A 21,947-nucleotide genomic window follows, 5' to 3' on the forward strand; every position below is an offset into this window, starting at 1 on the left:
TGGCACTCTGCTTTTTTTTTTTTTTTTTTTTTTTGCAAATACCATCAGATTGAGAATGTTACGCAACCAGTTTCCAACGTGGTTCAGTGGATGCAGTCCATTAAAGCAAGGATTTGCTGTATTCTCAATGTTTTTTTTTTTTACTCTTTGACCTTTGATGTGAAGTAAATTGTTTTGATCTACCTGATCCCATGTGCTCTGAAAAATTTTTATTTTTAACATGACTAACAATGTAATGGAAGAAATTGAATCTAATGCTCTTGAGAGTGAATATGCATGATTTTATCTCCAGTGAAAATGTTTTGTTTTTTGAGTATTAGTATTAGTAATGGCCGCATGGTGCAAGAAAGCCTATGGCTTATGCTGCGCCATCCAAAAAAAAAAAAAAAAATCCGAACAAAACAATGATAAAAACAAAAAATAAATAAAATAAAATAAATAACTAAATAATAATAATTAATAAAAAAAAAAGGAAATTAAACCTATCATCCTATGCGCTTCCCTTACCCGAAAGTACTATCCAGATGACCTTTGAATTTCCCCAAACTGTTGGCCTCTACCACCCATGAAGGCAACTTATTCCAGTAATTTATAACTCGCTGGCTAAAATAAAACTTCCTTCAGTCCAATCTAAACATTTCCCCCCGTAACTTGAATTTATGTCCCCTAGTTCTAGCATCATTTATAATCTTGAAAATTTTGTCCTCATTCATTTTACTGATGCCTCTCAGAGCCTTAAACACCTCAATCAAATCTCCTCTAAGGTGTCTAGTTTCCAAACTCTGCAACCCACATATTCGAAGTCTTTCTTCATAAGGATGCCCTTTTGCCGATCTCACCAGGCGAGTTACCCTTTCAAGAAGCTCGATGTCTTTCTTCAGGTGCGGTCTCCATACTTGAACACAGTATTCCAAGTGTGGTCTAACATAAGCCTTATATAATGGGATTATCACGTCCCTATCTCTACTTGCAAAAGTTCGATAGATCATCGATAGGACACCATGTGCCTTCCTTGCAACCTGTTTACAATGCTCAGAGAACTTCATGTCTGACCGTATCGTAACACCCAAGTCCCTTTCCTCCAGTACTGGGTTTAGTTGAACTCCACCGAGAGTGAATAAGTTTTTTTGGGATTACTGTTTCCCAGGTGTAATACCTTACACTTTGTTGGATTAAAGCACAGCTGACATTTTTCTGACCATTCCTGAAGTCTATCTAGGTCTCTCTGAAGAAGCTCAGCTTGGGAGTGATCATTAACTACTCTACCAATTTTAACATCTGCAAATTTAGACATCACGCCCTCTATCCCTTCATCAACGTCGTTTATAAAAATTAAAAACAACAGTGGTCCTAATACTGATCCTTGGGGAACCCCACTTCTTACATCAACCCAATCTGAGGAATAGCCATTTATCACAACCCTCTGCCTCCTGCCCTGAAGCCATCCTTCTATCCATCTAAGGATTTTCCCAGTGATTCCAACCTCTTCCAGCTTATAAAGCAACCGCTCATGTGGGACTGAGTCAAAAGCTTTGCTAAAATCTAAATAAACAATGTCGAAATTATTCCCAAAATCCAGCTCATGAGTGACCCTTTCGAAATAGCGAACCAGATTTGTTAAACATGATTTTCCCTTTACAAAACCATGCTGAGTAGCCTTGAGAATTTCAATTCGATCCAAATGATCCCGAATTCCACCCTTGATCATTGCCTCCATGATTTTCCCTACTACTGAAGTCAGACTGACAGGTCGATAATTTCCAACTTCACTTTTAGAGCCACCCTTATGTATGGGAGATACATTTGCACTTTTCCAATCCAAGGAAATCTCCCCAGAGTCTAGTGATGCTTGCATAATTAACCTCAATGGTTCAATGCACTCGCTTGCCGCCTCTCTTAAGATTATAGGGTATATTCCATCAACTCCAGGAGCCTTACTGGTCTGTAGGCTCGAAAGTTTTTTTCATTAAATAATCTTGCGAAATTTCAATATCATTAATTACATCTTTTTTAACTTTGCTCCCACAATTTCCCATTGCCACAAAAGGCTTTTCATTTGTAAATATCGATGCAAAATAACTGTTGAGTTCATCTGCAACGGCAGCTGGTGTATTTAGTACTATCTCCTTTCCCTTACGTAAAGGTCCGATCTGGTTTGTCCTGCTCTTCTTGTCATTTATATATGTGAAGAATTCTTTATCCCCCCCTCTTTGCTCTGTTTGCTAGTGATTTCTCATAAACTGCCTTTGCCATGTGTGATGATGATGAGGTCTAGGATATTCTTTTCTCTAGTACTTTCCCTGACATGTTGATACAAATAACAGTCATCTAGTTGATTTAAAAATGTCGAGTTTCCTTCCCATTTCCTTCCCATGTCGAGTTTCCTTCCCATTTACTCCAATCAATTAGAGGCAAATTGAAATCACCCATAATAAGGCATTGAGGCTTACTTGCCCATTCCATTTGCATGTAGAGGCTTTTGTCATAATCTTCACAATCACCTGGTCTGTAGATTACTCCTACTCACATTATACCTTTGTTTCCAACTATCTTACACTATGCAGACTCTATACTAGCATGTGAAATGTCTGAATCCGGGAAAGCTATCATCGCACTCAGGCTGCTTCTGATAAGAAGCATTACCCCACCACCCCTTCTATCTAACCTATCCTTCCTAAATACATTATACAAGCCGTACTGAAACTCATCATTCCCAATTTCCGGGTGGCACCACGTCTCTGTAAGCCCTGTTATGTCCGCGTTACTTGTTTTAACCAGCAGTTCGAATTCGCTCATTTTATTGATGACACTTCTAACTTTACTGTATAAACAATTAAGATTTACTGTTCTTGTATATTTAACAACCCTAACACAACCCTTGAAGTTTTTTAGGCTCTCTTCCCTGATGTTAGCTACCCGCTCACATGAAACGTTTCTGCCCCCAGAACATCTAGATAATACGTCCAGTTGGGGTAACAGATAAGAACTCTTAAGGTATGTGCAAGAGTTACTTTGACCAATATTATCAGATAAACGCGTGTCAGTATTACCCACATCCCCCCTAACTAGCAGTTTCCCTGAACCTTTAAGGTATCCTCAATAATACTGGCAAAAACTTTTGCACCACCTTTGTTTAAGTGTATCCCGTCTCTACAAAACAAATTCCTTCTACTTACAAGTGTGGGCCATGCTGATAGAAATTTACCCCCTAAAGCCTTGCAGATTCCTTCAAGTCTTGAGTTAATCCACAAGGCTCTTAACATATAATCCCTCCTATCGTGTCTGGGCAAAATTGCAGACACGTAGACATTATGGCCTAGCTCGTGACATTTCCTCAGCGTGGTCCTGTATTTTTCCAGCAAATCGTCAGATCGTGTACGTTTAATATCATTTGTCCCTACATGAATAATAATATTTTCTTTATCCCCTTTAAAATCTGACAATCTGTTGGTGACATCATCGCTAGTTGCCCCCAGCAGACATATTCCCCGTTTCCCTGACAATGGAGTCTCCTAATAAAACAATGTCCTTTTTAACCAGAGTAGTTTGCACTTGGTTTTTCTGTTTTGAGGCTCGAATCGGGTGTGCATCACTTGATAGATTGCTGGAGTTTTGAGTCCCTGACGAGCTCCCAGATGCATTATTTTCGAGGGCAAGCACTCGTTTTTTCAGCGACTCAAATTGTTCCATCAGTGCACCAAATTGTAATTTAAGATCGGTGCACTCCTTACATCAATCACAAAGAAAAGAATCCCCAGGTGAGGTAGGATTAGTCACCAGGTCGACCTTGGAAAACATTCCACAGGTTCCACATCGGATTAAATCATTACTCACCCGTAAATCGCCATCAGCTATTTCCGTGTGAGTCACGATACCCTGTGACGTGTTTAAGGCAGATCTCGTAACTACCATTATAAAATTAAATAAATATCAATGAAAGTAACTTTAAAAAATTATATCTATAATATTATTAAAATCAAACAGTTACAGGAAAACCTTTAACAAAATAATCCAACAATATCTAAATAAATCAAATATTTAAAAGCACTATCCAAAAGTAAACCACTTAACTGAGGAGCCCTGTCTAAGCGTGTCCGCTCACCTCGAATGCCAACAGTCTGAGTATACAGCAGGCCTTCATTATAACGCAGTTCGCTTTACGCTGATTTGCTATAACGCTGTTCTTATATTATAACCCATATCTGACTATAACGCTGTCACAAATCGCTATAACGCTCGTTTACGGATTGCATTTTTGGCATATTTAACAAAATCGTTTCATTTTATGGAGTCAGTAGCTTGAAAATGAATAGCAAAACAGCATTAAAACGTTTCCCATGCCAACTTGAGAAATTTTCCCATGCTCAGTGAAATTTTCTCGCATGCTAATTTAATTGCAGTAGGGTAGCTTGTTACATAGTTCTGAGATCAACATTTAAAAAAAAAATGATCAAGTATATTGCTTGTTATATGCATTTATCCGAAGTCTAGTCATTACGCGTAACAGACAGTTTACTCGAACATTGTATCATAATTAATGCAACCAACGCAGTTACATTTTTGAAGAGTTAATAATGGCGGATAAGAATGAAAAAGCAACAACGTCTGGAGGCAGTACAAAGACTATAAATGTAAGAAAAAGACCTGAATTCGAAAATTAAATTAGACGTTTTTGAAGCAAATCGATTCCGGTCAACGACAAGCGAATGTGCCACATAATTTAGGACTAGCAAGTTTAACTGTAAGACCAATTTTTAAAAAAATAAAGAATTAATTTTAGTAGCGGGAAAGACAGCTGTTCCACTGCAGGCAACTAGGACTAGGCCGGCTATTAGGATTAAAATGGAGAGACTTTAATTTTATTGAAGATAATAAATATCCAATGCAGAATTCAGTTAAGTTAAATATTATAAAAAGAGAGAGAGATTAGCCTATATGATGATCTGAAGAAAACTGACCTAAAAAAATACGGAACCATTTAAAACTAGTAAGGGCTGGTTGAATAGATTTAAAATCCAGGGAGAAGCCACAAGTGCAAATAAAGGAGCCGAAACTATCAAAAAAGAACTTGTTAAAATTATTGAAGAAGGGTATTATGTGTTATACTTCTCAACAAGTTTTTAACATAGATGAAGCAGGACTTGTTTTGAAAACGAATGCCTAAAAGAAGTTTCATATTGAAAGAAGAAAAAAACATGCCAGGTTTCAAAGCGGCGAAGGATCGGTTGGGTGGTCATGCTGTGGGGGATTTTAAATTAAAACCCCTTTTAGTTTACCAGAAAGAGGGTCAAAATTCAATTTCGATTTCCCAAATCGACACATTTTTCATGATTAAATTCATAAGTTAAATTAAATCAATTAAAATCAATTTAGATCAATTAAATTCATGATTTTAATTGGAATGAATTTTGAGTTTAATTTTGATACGTAAGTAGTTGCCACATAATATCCGTATGTAATGCAGAATATTTTATATGTACAAATATTTGAATATTAAATATTTTGTCCGACATTTGTACATCTTTTCACTACCGTTTATTATTGCTTAAGAAATATCCTATGGCACTGACCGCAGCTCACAAATACATGTTACCTTATGGGAATTAGCGTGGATTCACTTAGCGCTCTGTTTTTCCAGAATGAATTATCAGCATTAAGCGGGGTTCACCTGTATTGAAGTAATTGTGAACCCTGAAGGTGAGTTGTGAGTAATCAAAAATAATGTGCTAGAGATAGTGCGATATGAAACAGATGTGGTCTGCTAATAATGTAAGGAAGAGAGATGTAGCTTCTTTCTCACATGAATATGCAGGCACTAAAACTACTGTCATTTCCTGTAAAGAAAAAGCTGCTGTAATATTATTCACCAGTAAGGTTTTGTAACAAAACAGTCAGATCTGAAATTAGCATTACGATTAGTAGAGGCATATGATCCAAGAAAGCAAGCTTGTACAGCAACAGCAAAAAAAAAAAAAAAAAAAAAAAAAAAAATCCCATTTTACACATCAATTCACTCTAAAAGTTTGTCCCATTTCTGTTTGAATTTATTTAAGCTATCAACTTCCACAATGACAGATGGAAGTTTGTTCACAGCATAGTGCAGAAAGCTTCAAGCTGTGGGATCATATAACGTTCTGTTGTGTGTGAAAGTTATCAGACCTTTGGCACGTGAGTTAATCCCAATCATCAACAAAAAGTAACATACATTTAGTGGGCCCCATAGCAGCACAATAAATACCACCACCCATTTAGAAAACAGATAGAAGTTAAATTTTCTCAGTGAGGAATTCCCTATAGTTTTTTTTTTATTATTTGGGACTGTGTTCCCCCCCCTCAAAATAGTATATGATTCACCCCCCTAAAACCCAGCCTAAGAGTACATTCAATTTATAAACCAAACAGAAAATGTATTTTTTTTGATAACTTTCATTTTAGTTGATTTGCCATTTACTCTAAATAACCCAAACTGGCGCCTCCGTAGTCAGGTGAGAAGCAGCAGTACACACAGCCGTAGCACACGCTTCTTGATTAGACCGGGGTTTGAGCCCATCACCACCAAATACGGAGGATGCGGAAAGGTCAGGGAATGACCACCCCACCGGAGCAACATGGCCTTAGTTGCTAATGCTCCTAAAAAAAAAACCAAATAACAAATAAAATAACCCAAACCAAATGATAATTTTGGTTGTTTAGAGTAAATACTTTGCGCAATAGCAATATCAGTTCCACATTCTAAAACTGTATGTTTGGCATGCCGTCACTGCTAGTGATTCTCAGGATGCATGCTGTCAAGCTGTTTCCACTGATTCAGTTGTCACTTTCAAGGACTTCTTAATCTCTCTGAAAGTTTTATTTGCTTTTGCTGGTATCCATTTGAAACAATGTTTTTTTTTTTTTTTTCTGAGGATGTGGATCGTTTTGGCAAAGGAAGATAGATTATATGTTAACAGTTTGATTTTAATTTTTTAATCTACTCTTTAATTTTGATTAAATTTAATAATTTTAATTATCTTTTGGAACTGTCAAGAGTTAAATAATAATTAATTCGATGATATATTAATTTTAGAGCTGGAGGAGAATATGTGTCTGCACATTGGAAAAGAAACTCGAATGAACAAGGTGAGAACACTGTTTTTTTTTCCCTCATTATAAAAGTATTAATAGTGTTATTTAAAACAGTACAGGCTCACATCATATACAGTTAGCACTTTCTAAGACACTAGCCGATGATAAGCGGACTATCTCCCTTTTTTTGGGGGTGGGGGACTGCTGTTTTTCATGTTTTGTCAATGTTTTCACATTTAATGTACTGTGCTTGCTTGCTTTTTTTTTTTTTTTGCCACCTTTAACCTGTTTTTTTCATGAATGCTATTAAGAAGAATGAAAAAAAAATTTAAGAAGATTTAATTAAATTAAACTCAACATATCTTAAGTATTATAAACATAAATATACTATTAACATAATAATAATTAAATAAATTTATTTGTGTAATTTTTAACCTACAGACAAAAGACACTTTTTTCTGTACTAGCTTATAGTTGCTTTGAGTTGAATTTAAAGTAAACAAACATCACCTGCACTGGAAACACCTGGACAGCAGACAAAATTATCATAATGCATTCAATCCCATGGCAGCTGTGCAGTGCATTCTGATTAATTAAGTAGCATTGCATTGTTGGGTAACTGGGGGATAATGGATTAAAAAAATTTACTTTAATAAATAGATAACCAAATTCGGTGAACTATCGGTTTGATCTAATCATATAATAGGGTTAGCTGAAGTGATGGCTTCTTTCTGTAAGTAACGTCATGTCAGGGAAAATACAAGGGACACAAATAGCCTTTTTTTTTATGATCAGCAGTCTGGATAACTCGAATATACAGGAAGTTGAAACATGGCAACTGCAATAAGTCCTCAGCTTAAGCTGTTAATTCATTCCGAAGGTTTCCATGTAAGTTGAAAAAACCACATAAGTTGAGTACTGCTTAAAAATATGATATATGTTTGACATATTTGTTTGTTTCAGAGGATAGTTAAAGCTAAATACTACTTATGAAAAGAAAACGTTAAGAAATTGAATGTTGCATAGTTTGAACTTTATCTTTTAAATAGTTCTAACAGTCAATTCATTTATTTTGTAAGCATGTGCAATGTCTACGAACTTATTACTTTCTTTGTGTAGTTTAATAATTTAGTCTTTAGTCTCCATAGTTATAATGCACCTCTTCTTACCACTGTGAACATTCTCACCACTTTTACGTTTCTCAGACATGTTTAGGAAAATTTTATTTTGTTTTTGATGAGCACTACATAGATTCACTAACAAGACACAACTTTCACAACTTATAGCATTGATGCTATCAGCTGTGCATCAGCTTAACCAGGAATGCCATCTGTTAAGCTCCAAGTGGTGCACTTTGGCCCATACATCAGTGTATCAGAAAACTAACATCATTTATTGAGCTTGACATAGTACCATATTATGAAGTATACATGTGTATGTACATGTAATCTGTGTGTATATGTGTGCTAATGACTGTAAAAGTCGAAGTACCTAAATTGTTTCACAACATCCACAAAAAATATGTGGGTGTTGTGAAAATAAAAAAAAAACCTATTTCCACAACCTCATATCTACAAATTCATGTAAGTCCAGGAACTACTGTACTGCTCTTAACACGTGTACATCTCCATTTTGTGACACATCTCAAGTGAAATGACTTTGTGGTATTTGGGTTCTCTTTTCATCAACATTTAATGAATATAACCTGATAGTGACTGTTGTTGAGTTGAGTAGTAGCCCAGTTTGACAAAGCAATTCAGAATTGAATATTATAAAATTTTACAGCAGGTTCCTGACAATAAAATGAATGTTCTTGAAGTTATTTTGAAAAATAGTATAATTTAGAAGAAAAGATGTAAAGAACCATGATTTTGACTTAAATTCAAAAAATAAAATTTATTTAAAAAACATAATGCTGATTTATAGCATAAATTGGCAGGCATTATTTGCAGACTAAATGCATAAAATGCATTTAGTCTGCAGAATGGTTGCGAAGGTGTTAGCAGAAACTCATATTTTGTGATAAATATTCAATGTGACTGCTGTTTTGAAGCAATCATTTTTACATTGTAAAAATGTGGATTGTACATGCTCCAAAATCTGTTGCATATTTTTAACAGCATCCTGAATACACTGCCGTAAAGTTCCTGACGTGCCTACTTCAGCATTGTACACAAAGATAAAAATCAGTAGGATTCAAATCTGATGATCAGCCAGTCAATTTCTCTGGAGTGTCATGATCACAAAAGCATGTAATTCCTCTCTAAATATGTGGATGTTATGAAATATATTTCTTGTAAAGGGTTTTATCCATCCACAGGTTCTTTCGTTTAGGAACATATTATCATCTTCATACATCTGTAATACAGGTGACCCCTGCTTAACACTGATAATTCGTTCCAGAAAAACAGAGCGCTAAGCAAGCGCCGCATTCCCATAAGGTAATATGTATTTGTGATTTGCTATCGGTGCCATAGGATATTTCCTAATCAATAATAAATGGTAGTGAAAAGATGTACAAATGTCGGTCAAAATATTTAATATTCAAATATTGTACATATAAAATATTCTGCATTACATATGTATATATTTATGTGGTAACTACTTACTTATCAAAATTAAACTTAAAATTCCAATTAAAATCATGAATTTAATTGATCTAAATTGATTTTAATTGATTAAATTTAAATTGATGAATTTAATCATAAAAAATGTGTCGATTTTGGGTTGAACTTTGGCCCTCTTCCAAATAAACTAAAAGGGATATTAATTTTAAATCCTCCGCAGCGTTACCACCCAATAATAAAGTCAACCGATCCTTTGCCACTTTGAAACCTGGCATGTTGTTTTTTCTTCTTTCAATATGAAACTTCTTTTAGGCATTCGTTTTCAAAAAAAGTCCTGCTTCATCTATGTTAAAAACATGTTGAGAAGTATAACACATAATACCCTTCTTCAATAAATTTAACAAGTTCTTTTTTGAAAGTTTCGGCTCCTTGATCTGCACTTGCGGCTTCTCCCTGGATTTTAAATCTATTCAACCAGCCCTTACCAGTTTTAAACGGTTCCACATTTTTTTTTTTTTTTTTTTTTTTGTGAGTTTTCTTCAGATAATCATATTGGCTAATCTCTCTCTCTTTTTTTTTTTTTTTTCTTTTTTTTTATAATATTTAACTTAACTGAATTGGATATGATTACTGCATTGGATATTATCTTCAGTAAAATTAGTTTACGTCTTTCCATTTCAATCCTAATAGCCAGCCTAGCCCTAGTTGCTTGCAGTGGAACAGCTATCTTTCCCGCTGCTAAAATTACTTTATTTTTTTTATAATTGTTCTTACAGTTAACTTGCAAGTCCTAAATTATGGCACACATCTGCTTGTCGTTGACCAGAATTGATTCGCTTCAAAACGTCTAATTTAATTTTCAAATTCAGTATTTTTCTTACATTTATAGTCTTCATACTGCGCCCAGACGTTGTTGCTTTTTCATTCTTATTGGCCATTATTAACTCTTTGAAAATTTAACTGCGTTGGTTGCATTAATTACGATACAATGTTCAACTAAACTTTCCGTCACGCACGATGTCTAATACTGTACCGAGTAATGAGTAATGACTAGACTTCAGATAAATACACATAACGCAAATATTACAAGCAATATACTTGATTATTTTTTAAAATGTTGATCTCGGAACTACGTAACAAGTCACTGTACTGCAATTAAATTAGTGTGCGAGAAAATTTCACTGAGCGTGGAAAATTTCTCAAGTGGGCGTGGGAAACGTTTTAATGCTGTTTTGCTATTCATTTTCAAGCTATCGACTCCATCAAATGAAACGATTTCGTTAAATATGCGAAAAATCCAATCTGTAAAAGAGCATTATAGCAAATCAGCGTAAAGCAAACCGTGTTATAGTGAATCAGTGTAAAGCGAACCGCATTATAACGGTGGCCTGCTGTAGTAGTATACAGATAGGCTCTTAATAGCAGTGCATGGGCTAAATGAATATAATAGGGATGCATCTCATGTTCCTATAATAGTCCTTCCAAATACGGAGGATGCAGAAAGGTCAGGGAATGACCATTGCATATCCTGGAGCAATATGGCCTTAGTTGCTAATGCTCCTAAAAACCAAATAACAACACAACAACAATAGTCCTTCACATAAAACATTGTGGTGTTCCTTCATGTTGTCCTTGCATTTGGATTTTGGTTAATGGTGATTTAATTCTTCCACTGGATCCAACATTATTTACAGCTTATTCTGCAACAGCATCCATACAGTACAACCAACAAATCACAATCAACCAATTTCACATAGGCTCTTCTTAACTTGAGGAATCTGTGGTTGATACCAGTTTATCAGCTAGCTCAACAAATAATTCAATTTAGAGCTGAAACTATCATGCATTTTGTTAAAACAGCCAACTATTTAAAGATTGGGCTATTGTCTTGTTTCATGTTATTTTTTTTTTTTTTTTTCACCTTCCTTTTTTTCAAATGGCTTGACTGTATTTCCCTGTATAATAATAATTTTGTTATCACATAACATCAGTTTTTGCTTGAGACATCATGTTGCTATAGGCTAAATGTGGGAATTGGTACCTTGTAAATCAACAGGTTTGAAAAACAACATTTTGGAATTCAAAAGTACATCACCAAGGGTGTCAAGACTAATACTCAAGATTTCTAAGAGGTACAAGCTAAAGATTATAATGATTTATGCACCAACATCGGGCCATGATGATGAAGAGGTTGAAGAAATGTACGCTGAAATTAAGAATCTTCTAGATGAACAGAAAACCCACTACACTATTATTATGGGCGACTTCAATGCTAAGGTTGGAAAAAGACAAAACAGCACAGAAAGGGGAACTATAGGAAATTTTGGAATTGGTGAAAGAAATGAAAGATGCGAAAGACTTGTGGAATTTGCAGAATCTCAAGGATTGTCAGTAATGAACACTTTTTTCAAGAAAAGGATGAACAGAAAGTGGACATGGAAGAGTCCAAATGGATTAACAACTAATGAAATTGACTTTATCCTCACTAACAGAAGATATATTGTGAATGATGTTACCTATGAGGAGAGACTATGAAGATGTGGGTTACAGAACTTGGAAGTAAAGCATTTGGGGGTGGGCTGAGTGGTGGGGTGTATAAGCACTGAGAAAAGGAACAGATTGAATTAATTTCATGTGAGATTTTTACATTGAAACAGGACACAAAATCTAGGGAGCATAAATGGTTGAGGAAAAATAGATTGAACCCCCAGAAAATTGCATTTGGTCACTGTTGTCGACCACTACATTAAACTGCCTTCGTGGGTGGTTGAAGTTGACTGGCTAGTGGGGTTTAAGGGGCAGTGGGAAGAGTATGACAAGAGGAATATGGATTGTATATACAAGGGTTTGTTTTTTTTTATGAAGCAAAAGCCTAGCTTCCTTGCATCTTTTGGCCTTTACTTATTAAACTATACTAACTGTAGCCATTGCGAAAATTTCACAATTGATAGCATTTTTTCTCTAGCTGTACTAAAGAAATGTAATCTGTATTTTGCCGTGAGCTGGTAAGCCAGTGCACGTCGAATCCTTTCTCGTTTCTTGTATCTGAGGAAACATAAATTTTCTTTTGTTTCACCATCTTTCCGATTATTCAAAATGTGCATGTTGCGTAACAATTTCACACATACAAAATGTATTGTCTCTATAATACTTCTTTGAAAACAAACATTTTTGTATTCTTGTACCCTTCTGGTAACCTTATCTTAACATGCTTGAATGATCTGGCCCAAGACATTCCATGTGACTAAATACATTAGTAAGTGAAATTCCGACTCTGTCAAACGTTTGCCCTTGACTTTTATTTATAGGCAATGCAAAAGCTAACCGAATAGGAAACTGCCATCTCTTAAATGAGAATGGCAAAGTCGAATCAGATGGAGTCAAATCTACACACTATAAGAATACCCGTTTTCCTTTAGCTTCTCCTGTTATTATTTCAAGATCCAAACAATTCTGGTGCATAACTTTGACTATGTCTCATACCATTGATCAATTCTTCTGAAATTGCCATATTCCACGATAAAATAAAATGATCCTCGACTTTTTCACACTTAAAATGTAGGCGCCTCCGTAACCAGGTGGGAAGGAGCAGCAGTGCATAGCACACGCTTCTTGATTAGACTAGGGTTCGAGCCCATCACCACCAAATACGGAGGATGCAGAAAGGTCAGGGAATGACCACCGCATATTCCCGGAGCAATATGGCCTTAGTTGCTAATGCTCCTAAAAACCAAAATAACGACAACACTTAAAATGTAAGGCTTGACAATGAACACACCCTTCACTAAGTAAGCCAATACTGTGACCTATTAAATCTTTCAGATCCTTGAATGCACATTTCAGACCGATCCTGAATGCATTTGCAGGAGCACAAAAATGCATGTTTCTTCTTTGCTGCACGGTACATTCAACACGACCAGTCAGAGTAGTATGGCAGCATAGCAGGGCTAAGGTAGGCAGCACTAGTAGACAAAACTGGCCCGTTCTGTAAAATAAAACTATTCAGAATTTTTATATTTTCCATTGTTCTGCAGACCTAGGAAGAAATATCTTCAATTTGAGACCACTTTCAGCCTAATCGGTTAGGCCTGTCGTTCACAATGTCCACCTCAAGAAAACGGGTTCTGTATTAACATATAGATAATTCTAAAAAGACGTATTTCATGATTATATATTTAACTTTACTATTCTTTAACTATATTAAGAAATAGTAACCTACCATTTTTTTTTTTTTTTGAATTATTGAATTTATACTAAGTTCTGAACTTTATTTTTTTACCCCCAAACCCTCTAGATAAGTCACTGTATGGAGGACCAAAAACTTCACAATCAAGGGAGCAGCTTCTTACATTTAACAGTACTCCACCTTCTTCCTTGGAACTGGAATGGGAGAATGAAGAAGGTGAGATCAGTTATTTCAAAGAATTTTTAATGTGTCAGATGAACTGATGAAACTAGTGAGCAGAGAACAAAAATGCATCAGATAATTATATGTCTATTATATAATCAACCCATGCATTATTATTGTCTCCTAATAATTATATATATATATATATATATAATACAATTATCAAGAGACACAGAAACCTATAGTAAGTATAAATTAGTCTACAATCAAGTTACTAAGAGTATTAAGTTTGCTCAGACAAATTATTAGAAGACTTTTACTAAGAATGCAAAGAAAGGTAACAAAGAATTATTTTCTTTTGTTAACACTAGAAGGAAAGGGTATAAATGGCATAACTATTGCTGATAAACTGAATAAATATCTTCCATCTGCATTCATATGTGAAGAAATTTTAGAAGTGGGGATACCAGAATTAGCATTAGCATTAGTAGAGGCATATGATGCAAGAAAGCAAGCTTATTCAGCATCAGCCAAAAAAAAAAAAAAAAAAAACAACCACTACTCCCATTTCACCCCTCAATTCGTTCGAAATACCTGTCCAGCTGAGCCTTAAATTTGTTTAGGCTATCAACTTCAACAACACGCGATGGAAGTCTATTCCACAAACCAACTGCCCGCTGGCTAAAGGCGAATTTCCGCACATCTATCCGACATCCGTCCTTCCTCAATTTGAATTTATGCCCTCTCAGGTGATTATTCTGAGCAAGAGGAAGAATCCCATCGGCATTGAGCATGCTCACGCCATTCAAAGCCTTGTACACCTCTATCAGATCACCTCGGCAATGCCTAGTCTCCAGGCTCTGTAATTTGCAAAACTTAAGCCTTTCTTCGTAAGAGCAACCCTTTGTTCCATTCACTAATCTTGTTGCCCTTCTCTGTACTCGTTCCAGCAGCTCTACATCCTTCTTGAAATGAGGCCTCCAGACCTGTATACAGTACTCAAGGTGTGCCTGACCAATGCCTTATACAAGGGAATAATCACATCCCTGTCCCTGCTAGAAAAATTCCTGTATATCATTGACAAGACACCATGAGCTACTCTTGCAGCTCGTCTGCACTGTCAGAGAACTTCATATCTGCCTGCACAATTACCCCCAGGTCCTTTTCATTCTCTACCACTGTCAGCGTAGTACCACAGAGTTGATACGTTGATCTGGGGTTACTGTTTCCCATATGTAGTACTTTACATTTGTCAATGTTAAACTTCATTTGCCACCTCTCAGCCCATCTGCTCAACCTTTCCAGATCCTGTTGCAGCAGCATAGTATCAGTAGTGTCCTTAACAACCCTGCCAACCTTTGTATCGTCTGCAAACTTGGACATTAAGCCTGATACACCATCATCAGTATCATTTATAAATACAGAAAACAACAATGGACCCAACACTGAACCCTGAGGAACTCCACTAATAACATTAGTCCACGTTGAGCAGTGTCCATTGATTACCACTCTCTGTCTTCTGCCACTCAACCATCCCTTTATCCATAGCAGCAATTTGCCTCGAATGCCACACTTCTCCAATTTGTGCAGCAGTCTTCCATGCGCAACAGTATCAAAAGCCTTTCTAAGATCCAAATATATAATATCAAAGTTATTCCCTGCATCCAGTTCTTTTGTGACTACATCATAGTATCCAATCAAATTGGTCAGACAAGACCTGCCCTTAACAAACCCATGCTGTGTCTGAGCTATAACTGAATTCTTGTCCAGATGATCCTGCAGTGCTTCTTTAACCAGTGCCTCCATTAATTTTCCTGGAACCGAAGTTAAACTAACAGGTCTATAATTACTTGTGTCAGCCTTTGATCCTCCTTTGTGAATTGGGGTTACATTTGCACATCTCCAGTCCATGGGTACCTCCCCTGAGTCCAATGAAGCTCTCATAATTATGGCTAGGGGTTTGCTTACTTCCTTTGCTGCCTCCTTTAATATAACTGGATAGATCCCATCCACCCCGGGTGCCTTTTTTATGTTTATCCTCAACAATTTCTCCTCCACTTTCCTCTCAGTTATTAGAAAATCATCTAGCTCACTGCCAATGTTTACTTCACTTACGACATTCCCCTTCCTGAATAACTCCTCATGTGTGAATGTAGATGCAAAATACTCGTTTAGATTGTTAGCCACTTGAGCTGGATCCTCAACTGTTGAACCATCAACATCCAGTGGACCAATCTGATTCATCCCTTTCCTTCTTGAGTTTAAATAGGTAAAGAACTCTTTTCTGTTTTTCTTTGCATCCTTTGCCAAGGATTTCTCATAATCTGCCTTTGCCTGCCTAATCTCCTTTGTGACTTGGTTACAGACCAACTTATATCTATCATAGGCTTCCACGTCACCCATTAATTTGTATGTATCCCATGCATTTTTCTTCTCTGCCATATGTCTCATTAGTTCATCTGACAACCATTTAGGCCTGAACCTTGAACAATATTTCTTGGTTGGTATGTAAAGCCTGGTAGCTTCCAAGATTAGTTCCTTGAATGCTTCCCATTTTGAATTTGCTGTTGGTAACATCATCAGTTGGTCCCACTGTATAGAATTTAAATACTGTCTCAGACCATCATAGTCGCCTTTACGAAAGCAAAAACCCTTCCCTTTACCTCTGATGGTAGTTACCTCCTTGAGTAAATCCCACTTCAGCACACTGTGATCACTGCCACCCAGTGGTTCATTTATCTGCAGATTCCTAATGCATGAAGAATCACTACTGATAATCAGATCAAGAGTATTACTCCCTCTAGTTGCCTCCCGAACATGCTGGTGTAGAAAACAATCATCCAATAAATCCACAAAAGCCTTGCTAGTGTGTGAGTGACCAACCCACAAATTCCAGTCAATATCTGGGAAATTAAAATCTCCCATTATAAGACTCTCCGATTTACTGGCCCATTCTATTTCCCTGTACAGCATCTTATTATACTCATCAGAGTCATTAGGCGTATAGCACACTCCTACTCTCAATTTTGATTTACCTATGCTTATGTCACACCAAACTGACTCAACACTGCACTGTCCAGCGATGTCAACTGGCTTCACTTCCTTGGATTTTATGTGTTTTTTAACTAATAGCATAACCCCTCCTCCCTTCCTATCCTGTCTATCCTTTCTGTAGACGTTGTACTCCCCAAATTCCAGTTCTGCATTCCTTATATCTGTGTGACACCACGTCTCTGATATCCCAACAATATCTGCCTTTGATATTTTGAGCAATACCTCAAATTCATCAAATTTATTTACTAAACTCCTAGCATTAGTGTACACGCAAGTATACATGCACCTGTTTCTATTCTTAGCTACCCTAACACAACCCATGTGTTTACTTGTACCGCAATGACTTCCAGCAGTCTCTGAAATATCCTGCATCTTGTTTTTCAGGCTTCTGCTCATTCCAATAGAAGCAGTGCAAGAATCTCTTTCGCCTCTGCCGGTGGCTACTGTTAATCCATTAGTCTTTGTCTCCCCCCAAGCTAGCAGTTTTCCGACCCACCTAACACTGCCTCGATAGCATCAGCAAATATTCTTGCACCCTTTCTATTTAAGTGTATCCCATCCCTGTAGAAGCAATCTCTTCTGTTAACAAGTACAGTCCAGGCTGAAAAAAATTCTATCCCTTCAGCCTTGCACAATCTTTCCAGGGCCGAATTGATCGACAAGGCTCTCATCATATACTCCCTCCTATCGTGTCTGGGCAGAATTGCAGACACTTTCAAATTCAACCCTACTTCACGGCTTTTTTTCAACAGTGACCTGTACTTGTTAAGCAATTCCGCTGGTCTCCTACTCTTAATATCGTTAGTGCCAATGTGTACAACTATATCACCTTTTGTGCCCTTAAAAGATGATATCTGCTCTACAATGTCATCAACCTTTGCCCCTGGCAGACATACCCTGGTCCTGTTCCACCTATCCTTTTTACAAAGCATGTTCCCCGTTTCCCTGACAATTGAGTCACCAACAACTACTAGTTCCTGTTGGACCAGCGCATTCTGCCTTGGGGGCTGCCTCTGTGTTGCAAGATGACCAAGTCCAAGCTCTGGTGTTGATGTGGGCAGCTGAGAGCTTGATGGGCCCCTCAATTTATTTCCTTCGAGGGCATCCACCCTGTCCTTCAAGGTCTCATATAGGCCCATAACAACGCCGAGTTGTCGCCTAATTTCCTTGCACTCCTTGCATCGTGCACACTCAAAGACATCCCCCATGGCAGTATCATGTCCCGTACCCGATTGCTCCGCAAACATCATGCAAACAGTGCATCTTATACCTAATTTTAACTGGGATTTTAAAGAAATTATTTTATGATAACTGAAAGAAGTTTGAAGAGAGATTCTTGCAGTTAAAAGTGAATGTGGCATCTGTTGGCCAATGGAATCTATCCAGTTATGTCAAAAGAAACAGGAAAAGAGGAAAACAAACCTTTAGTTATAGTAATGAGATGATCCTTGACCGTAGGCTGGAGATGTGCAGAAGGTGAAGTGAATAATTATAGACCTGAGTTTTATTTCTATGCCAGGGAAAATAATGGAGTCTATAGTTAAAGAAGTAAGGCAAGATCATCTTGATGGGAATACATTTTTATGTAATGACAGCTTGGATTTGCTAAGGGGCGATCTTGTCTGACCAGTCTAACCAACTAATGTGAGGTAGTTACAAATGAACTAGGTGAAAAAAATATATATTTATATTATATACATATTTAGATTTCAGTGAAGCTTTTGATACTGTTTTGCAAGAAAGACTGTATGAATTGGAGCATTATAGCATTGAGACAAGTTATTGCTGTGGGTAAAGGGATAGACTATTCTTCATGGGCTAACATTATGGATGAGGTCCAACAGGGTCCTGTTTTGGACCCCTTACTATTGTTAATATTAATGTATTTCAAGTTTAATGTCAAAATTTGCTGACAGTACAAAGGTAGGCAGGATATTTGCTAGGTAGTTGGGCTGAAATAGTTTAATATGCAATTTTGTAGGGAGTGATTAAAAGTTCATAGGGCCTAGGGGTAATTGAAAAATCAAACTTGAAGTTCTCTGAGCTGTGCAGACTAGTTGCTAGGACAGCTCATAGGGCTCTATCAAAGATATATAAGAACTTTGCTAGCAAGAACAAAGAGGTAATTATCGTATTTACTGCATATCGGTTTTGAAAACATCATTTCAGTAAAGGTATAGATCCATTGAAAAGGATGCAGAGAACAAGATTATTTGGGGACACCATAGAGTATTCTTACAAATCAAGACTTGGGTTCTGTAAATTGTATTTGGAACCAAGCATCTGTGAGGAAATCTATTTGATGTGTTTAAATCTTTAAATGGGTTGAATAAACTAAATGCTGATGGCATTCTTTCATAAGTTTAATTGGAAAAGTACAATTATAGAATAAATGTCCAGAAATTTGTCTTCAATTGGAGAGTGATTGTCTTAATCAGCTTCTACTTAATGTTGTGGAAGTAGATACTTTGAATAAATTTTATGGATTGAACAAATTGTTAGAATAGATAGGTGAATGAGATGGTAAATTTTTTACATTATTTTATTTTATTATATGGACAAATGCTCCTGTATAAATAATTTTGATATCATATATTTGGATCTTAGAAAGGCTTTTGATACTGTTGCACGTGGAAGACTGCTGCACAAATTGGAGCAGTGTGGCAGTGGAGGCAAATTGCTGCTTTGGATAAAGGGATCGCTGAGTGGGAGAAGACAGAGTGGTAATCATTGGACGCTGCACTTCATGGACTAATGTTATTAGTAGAGTCCCACAGGGTTCGGTGTTCGATCCATTTGTTGTTTTCTGTATTTATTAATGATATTGATAATGGTATATCAGGCTTAATGTTCAAGTTTGCATATGATACGGTACCCATGGACTGGAGATATGCAAATGTGATCCCAATTCACAAAGGAGGATCAAAGGGCAACACAAATAATTATAGACCTGTTAGTTTAACTTCTGTACCAGGAAAATTAATGGAAGCACTGGTTAAAGAGGCACTGCAAGATCATCTAGACAAGACTTCAGTTATAGCTCGGATACAGCATGGTTTTGTTAAGGGAAAGTCTTGCCTGATCAATTTGATTAGATACTATGATGCGGTCACAAAGGAACTGGATGCAGGAAATAACTTTGATATCATATATTTGGATCTTAGAAAGGCTTTTGATACTGTCGCACATGGAAGATTGCTGAACAAATTGGAGCAGTGTGGCATTGGAGGCAAATTGCTGCTATGGATAAAGGGATGGTTGAATGGGAGAAGACAGAGTGATAATCAATGGACACTGCTCATTGTGGACTAATGTTATTAGTGGAGTCCCCAGGGTTCAGTATTGGGTCCATTGTTGTTTTCTGTATTTATAAATGATATTGTTGATGGTATATCAAGCTTAATGTCCAAGTTTGCAGATTATACGAAGGTTGGCAGGGTTGTTAAGGACACTAATGACAGTGCGCTGCTGCAACGGGATCTAGAAAAGTTGATCAGATGGGCTTGAGAGGTGGCAAATGAAGTTTAACATTGACAAATGTAAAGTACTACATATGGGAAGCAGTAACCCCAGACTAATATATCAACTATGTGGTACTACACTGACAGTGGTAGAAAATGAAAAGGACCTGGGGGTAATTGTGCAGGCAGATATGAAGTTTTCTGAGCAGTGCAGATGGGCTGCAGGAGTAGCTCATGGTGTCTTGTCAGTGATATACAGGAATTTTTCTAGCAGGGATAAGGTGATTATCCCCTTGTATAAGGCAATGGTTAGGCAACACCTTGAGTACTGTATACAGGTCTGGAGGCCTCATTTTAAGAAGGATGTAGAGCTGCTGGAATGAGTACAGAGAAGGGCAACAAGATTAGTGAATGGAACAAAGGGTTGCTCTGACGAAGAAAGGCTTAAGTTTTGCAAATTACAGTGTCTGGAGACTACGTGCCTGCGAGGTGATCTAATTGAGCCTCTTACCTGAGAGGGCATAAATTCAAATTGAGGAAAGACAGTTGTAGGATAGATGTGCAGAAGTTTGCCTTTAGCCAGCAGGTGGTTGATTGTTGGAACAAACTTCCCACACTTAATCCTAAAACCATTAAAGGTTGCCTCCAAAACCTGATGATAGTGAGACTGGCTGATATGAAGTGCAGTGGAAGACCATCCACTGCACTTCATATCAGATATGAATATACATGATATGAATATTAACACATTTTATGAAATCCTAAGAAATCCATTAGAGTGTATATGTGAAACTGGCCTAAATTATCATTTTCTACAGAAAATGTTTTAAACAGAACTAAAGTGTGAACCACATGTTTCTACTTTAGTAGAAATACAGTGTGGTGTCACCTAAATAAACACATGCATGAACTCATGAACACAGTAGTTTCATCTGTGTTCATGAGCTTTATCCATATTGTGATCAAATGATAGTTTGTTGAAATCATATACCCACACAAAAGACATGCTAAAAAAAATTCATGGAGAAATTTTCTAGTAGCATCAATAAAAAACAAAGCAATTACCTGAATTGATGTGCCTCAACCCTTCATTGTTGAATCTTATCTCATTACTGCATTTATTGCATCTACTGCCTGGCTTGAGTTTATTTAGCTGAATAAATATCATTTGGGTAACTGAAAATTGGTAAAAGTTATTGTCAAGGGAACTTTTAATGTGCTCATCTAAATTTAAAACTGAAGACAGAAATCATATTTATACATATTCCAATTCTTAACTAATTGATTTTAGGGCTTAAGTATATATCTGTCAAGCGATTTGGGTTGAGCTATTTAAGATAGTTGCTGAGGTGACTGTGAATGAGCCTGGAAGGCATCAGTATGTCATATCTGTAAATTGCATGTATTGTATAAAAGTCTGTATGTTAATGGGAGGAAAAACCTGAATTTCCT

The 21,947-nt window shown here is 36.7% G+C and overlaps 1 protein-coding gene across 1 annotated transcript in view; it reads left to right on the forward strand.

The window, feature by feature from the left end:
- Positions 1-21,947, forward strand: part of LOC150083718 (AP-1 complex-associated regulatory protein-like) — a 149,489-nt gene that overhangs the window by 104,368 nt on the left and 23,174 nt on the right. Inside the window, exons 8-9 of the mRNA XM_090378582.1 lie at positions 7,067-7,119; positions 13,927-14,034. Of these exons, the coding sequence (XP_090234708.1) occupies positions 7,067-7,119; positions 13,927-14,034 (161 nt within the window). The remainder of the gene's footprint in view (positions 1-7,066; positions 7,120-13,926; positions 14,035-21,947) is intronic.

The sequence above is a fragment of the Mastigoproctus giganteus genome, chromosome 7 (assembly GCF_048544385.1).
Source record: "Mastigoproctus giganteus isolate SK-2022 chromosome 7, ASM4854438v1, whole genome shotgun sequence".
Taxonomy (NCBI): domain Eukaryota; kingdom Metazoa; phylum Arthropoda; class Arachnida; order Uropygi; family Thelyphonidae; genus Mastigoproctus; species Mastigoproctus giganteus.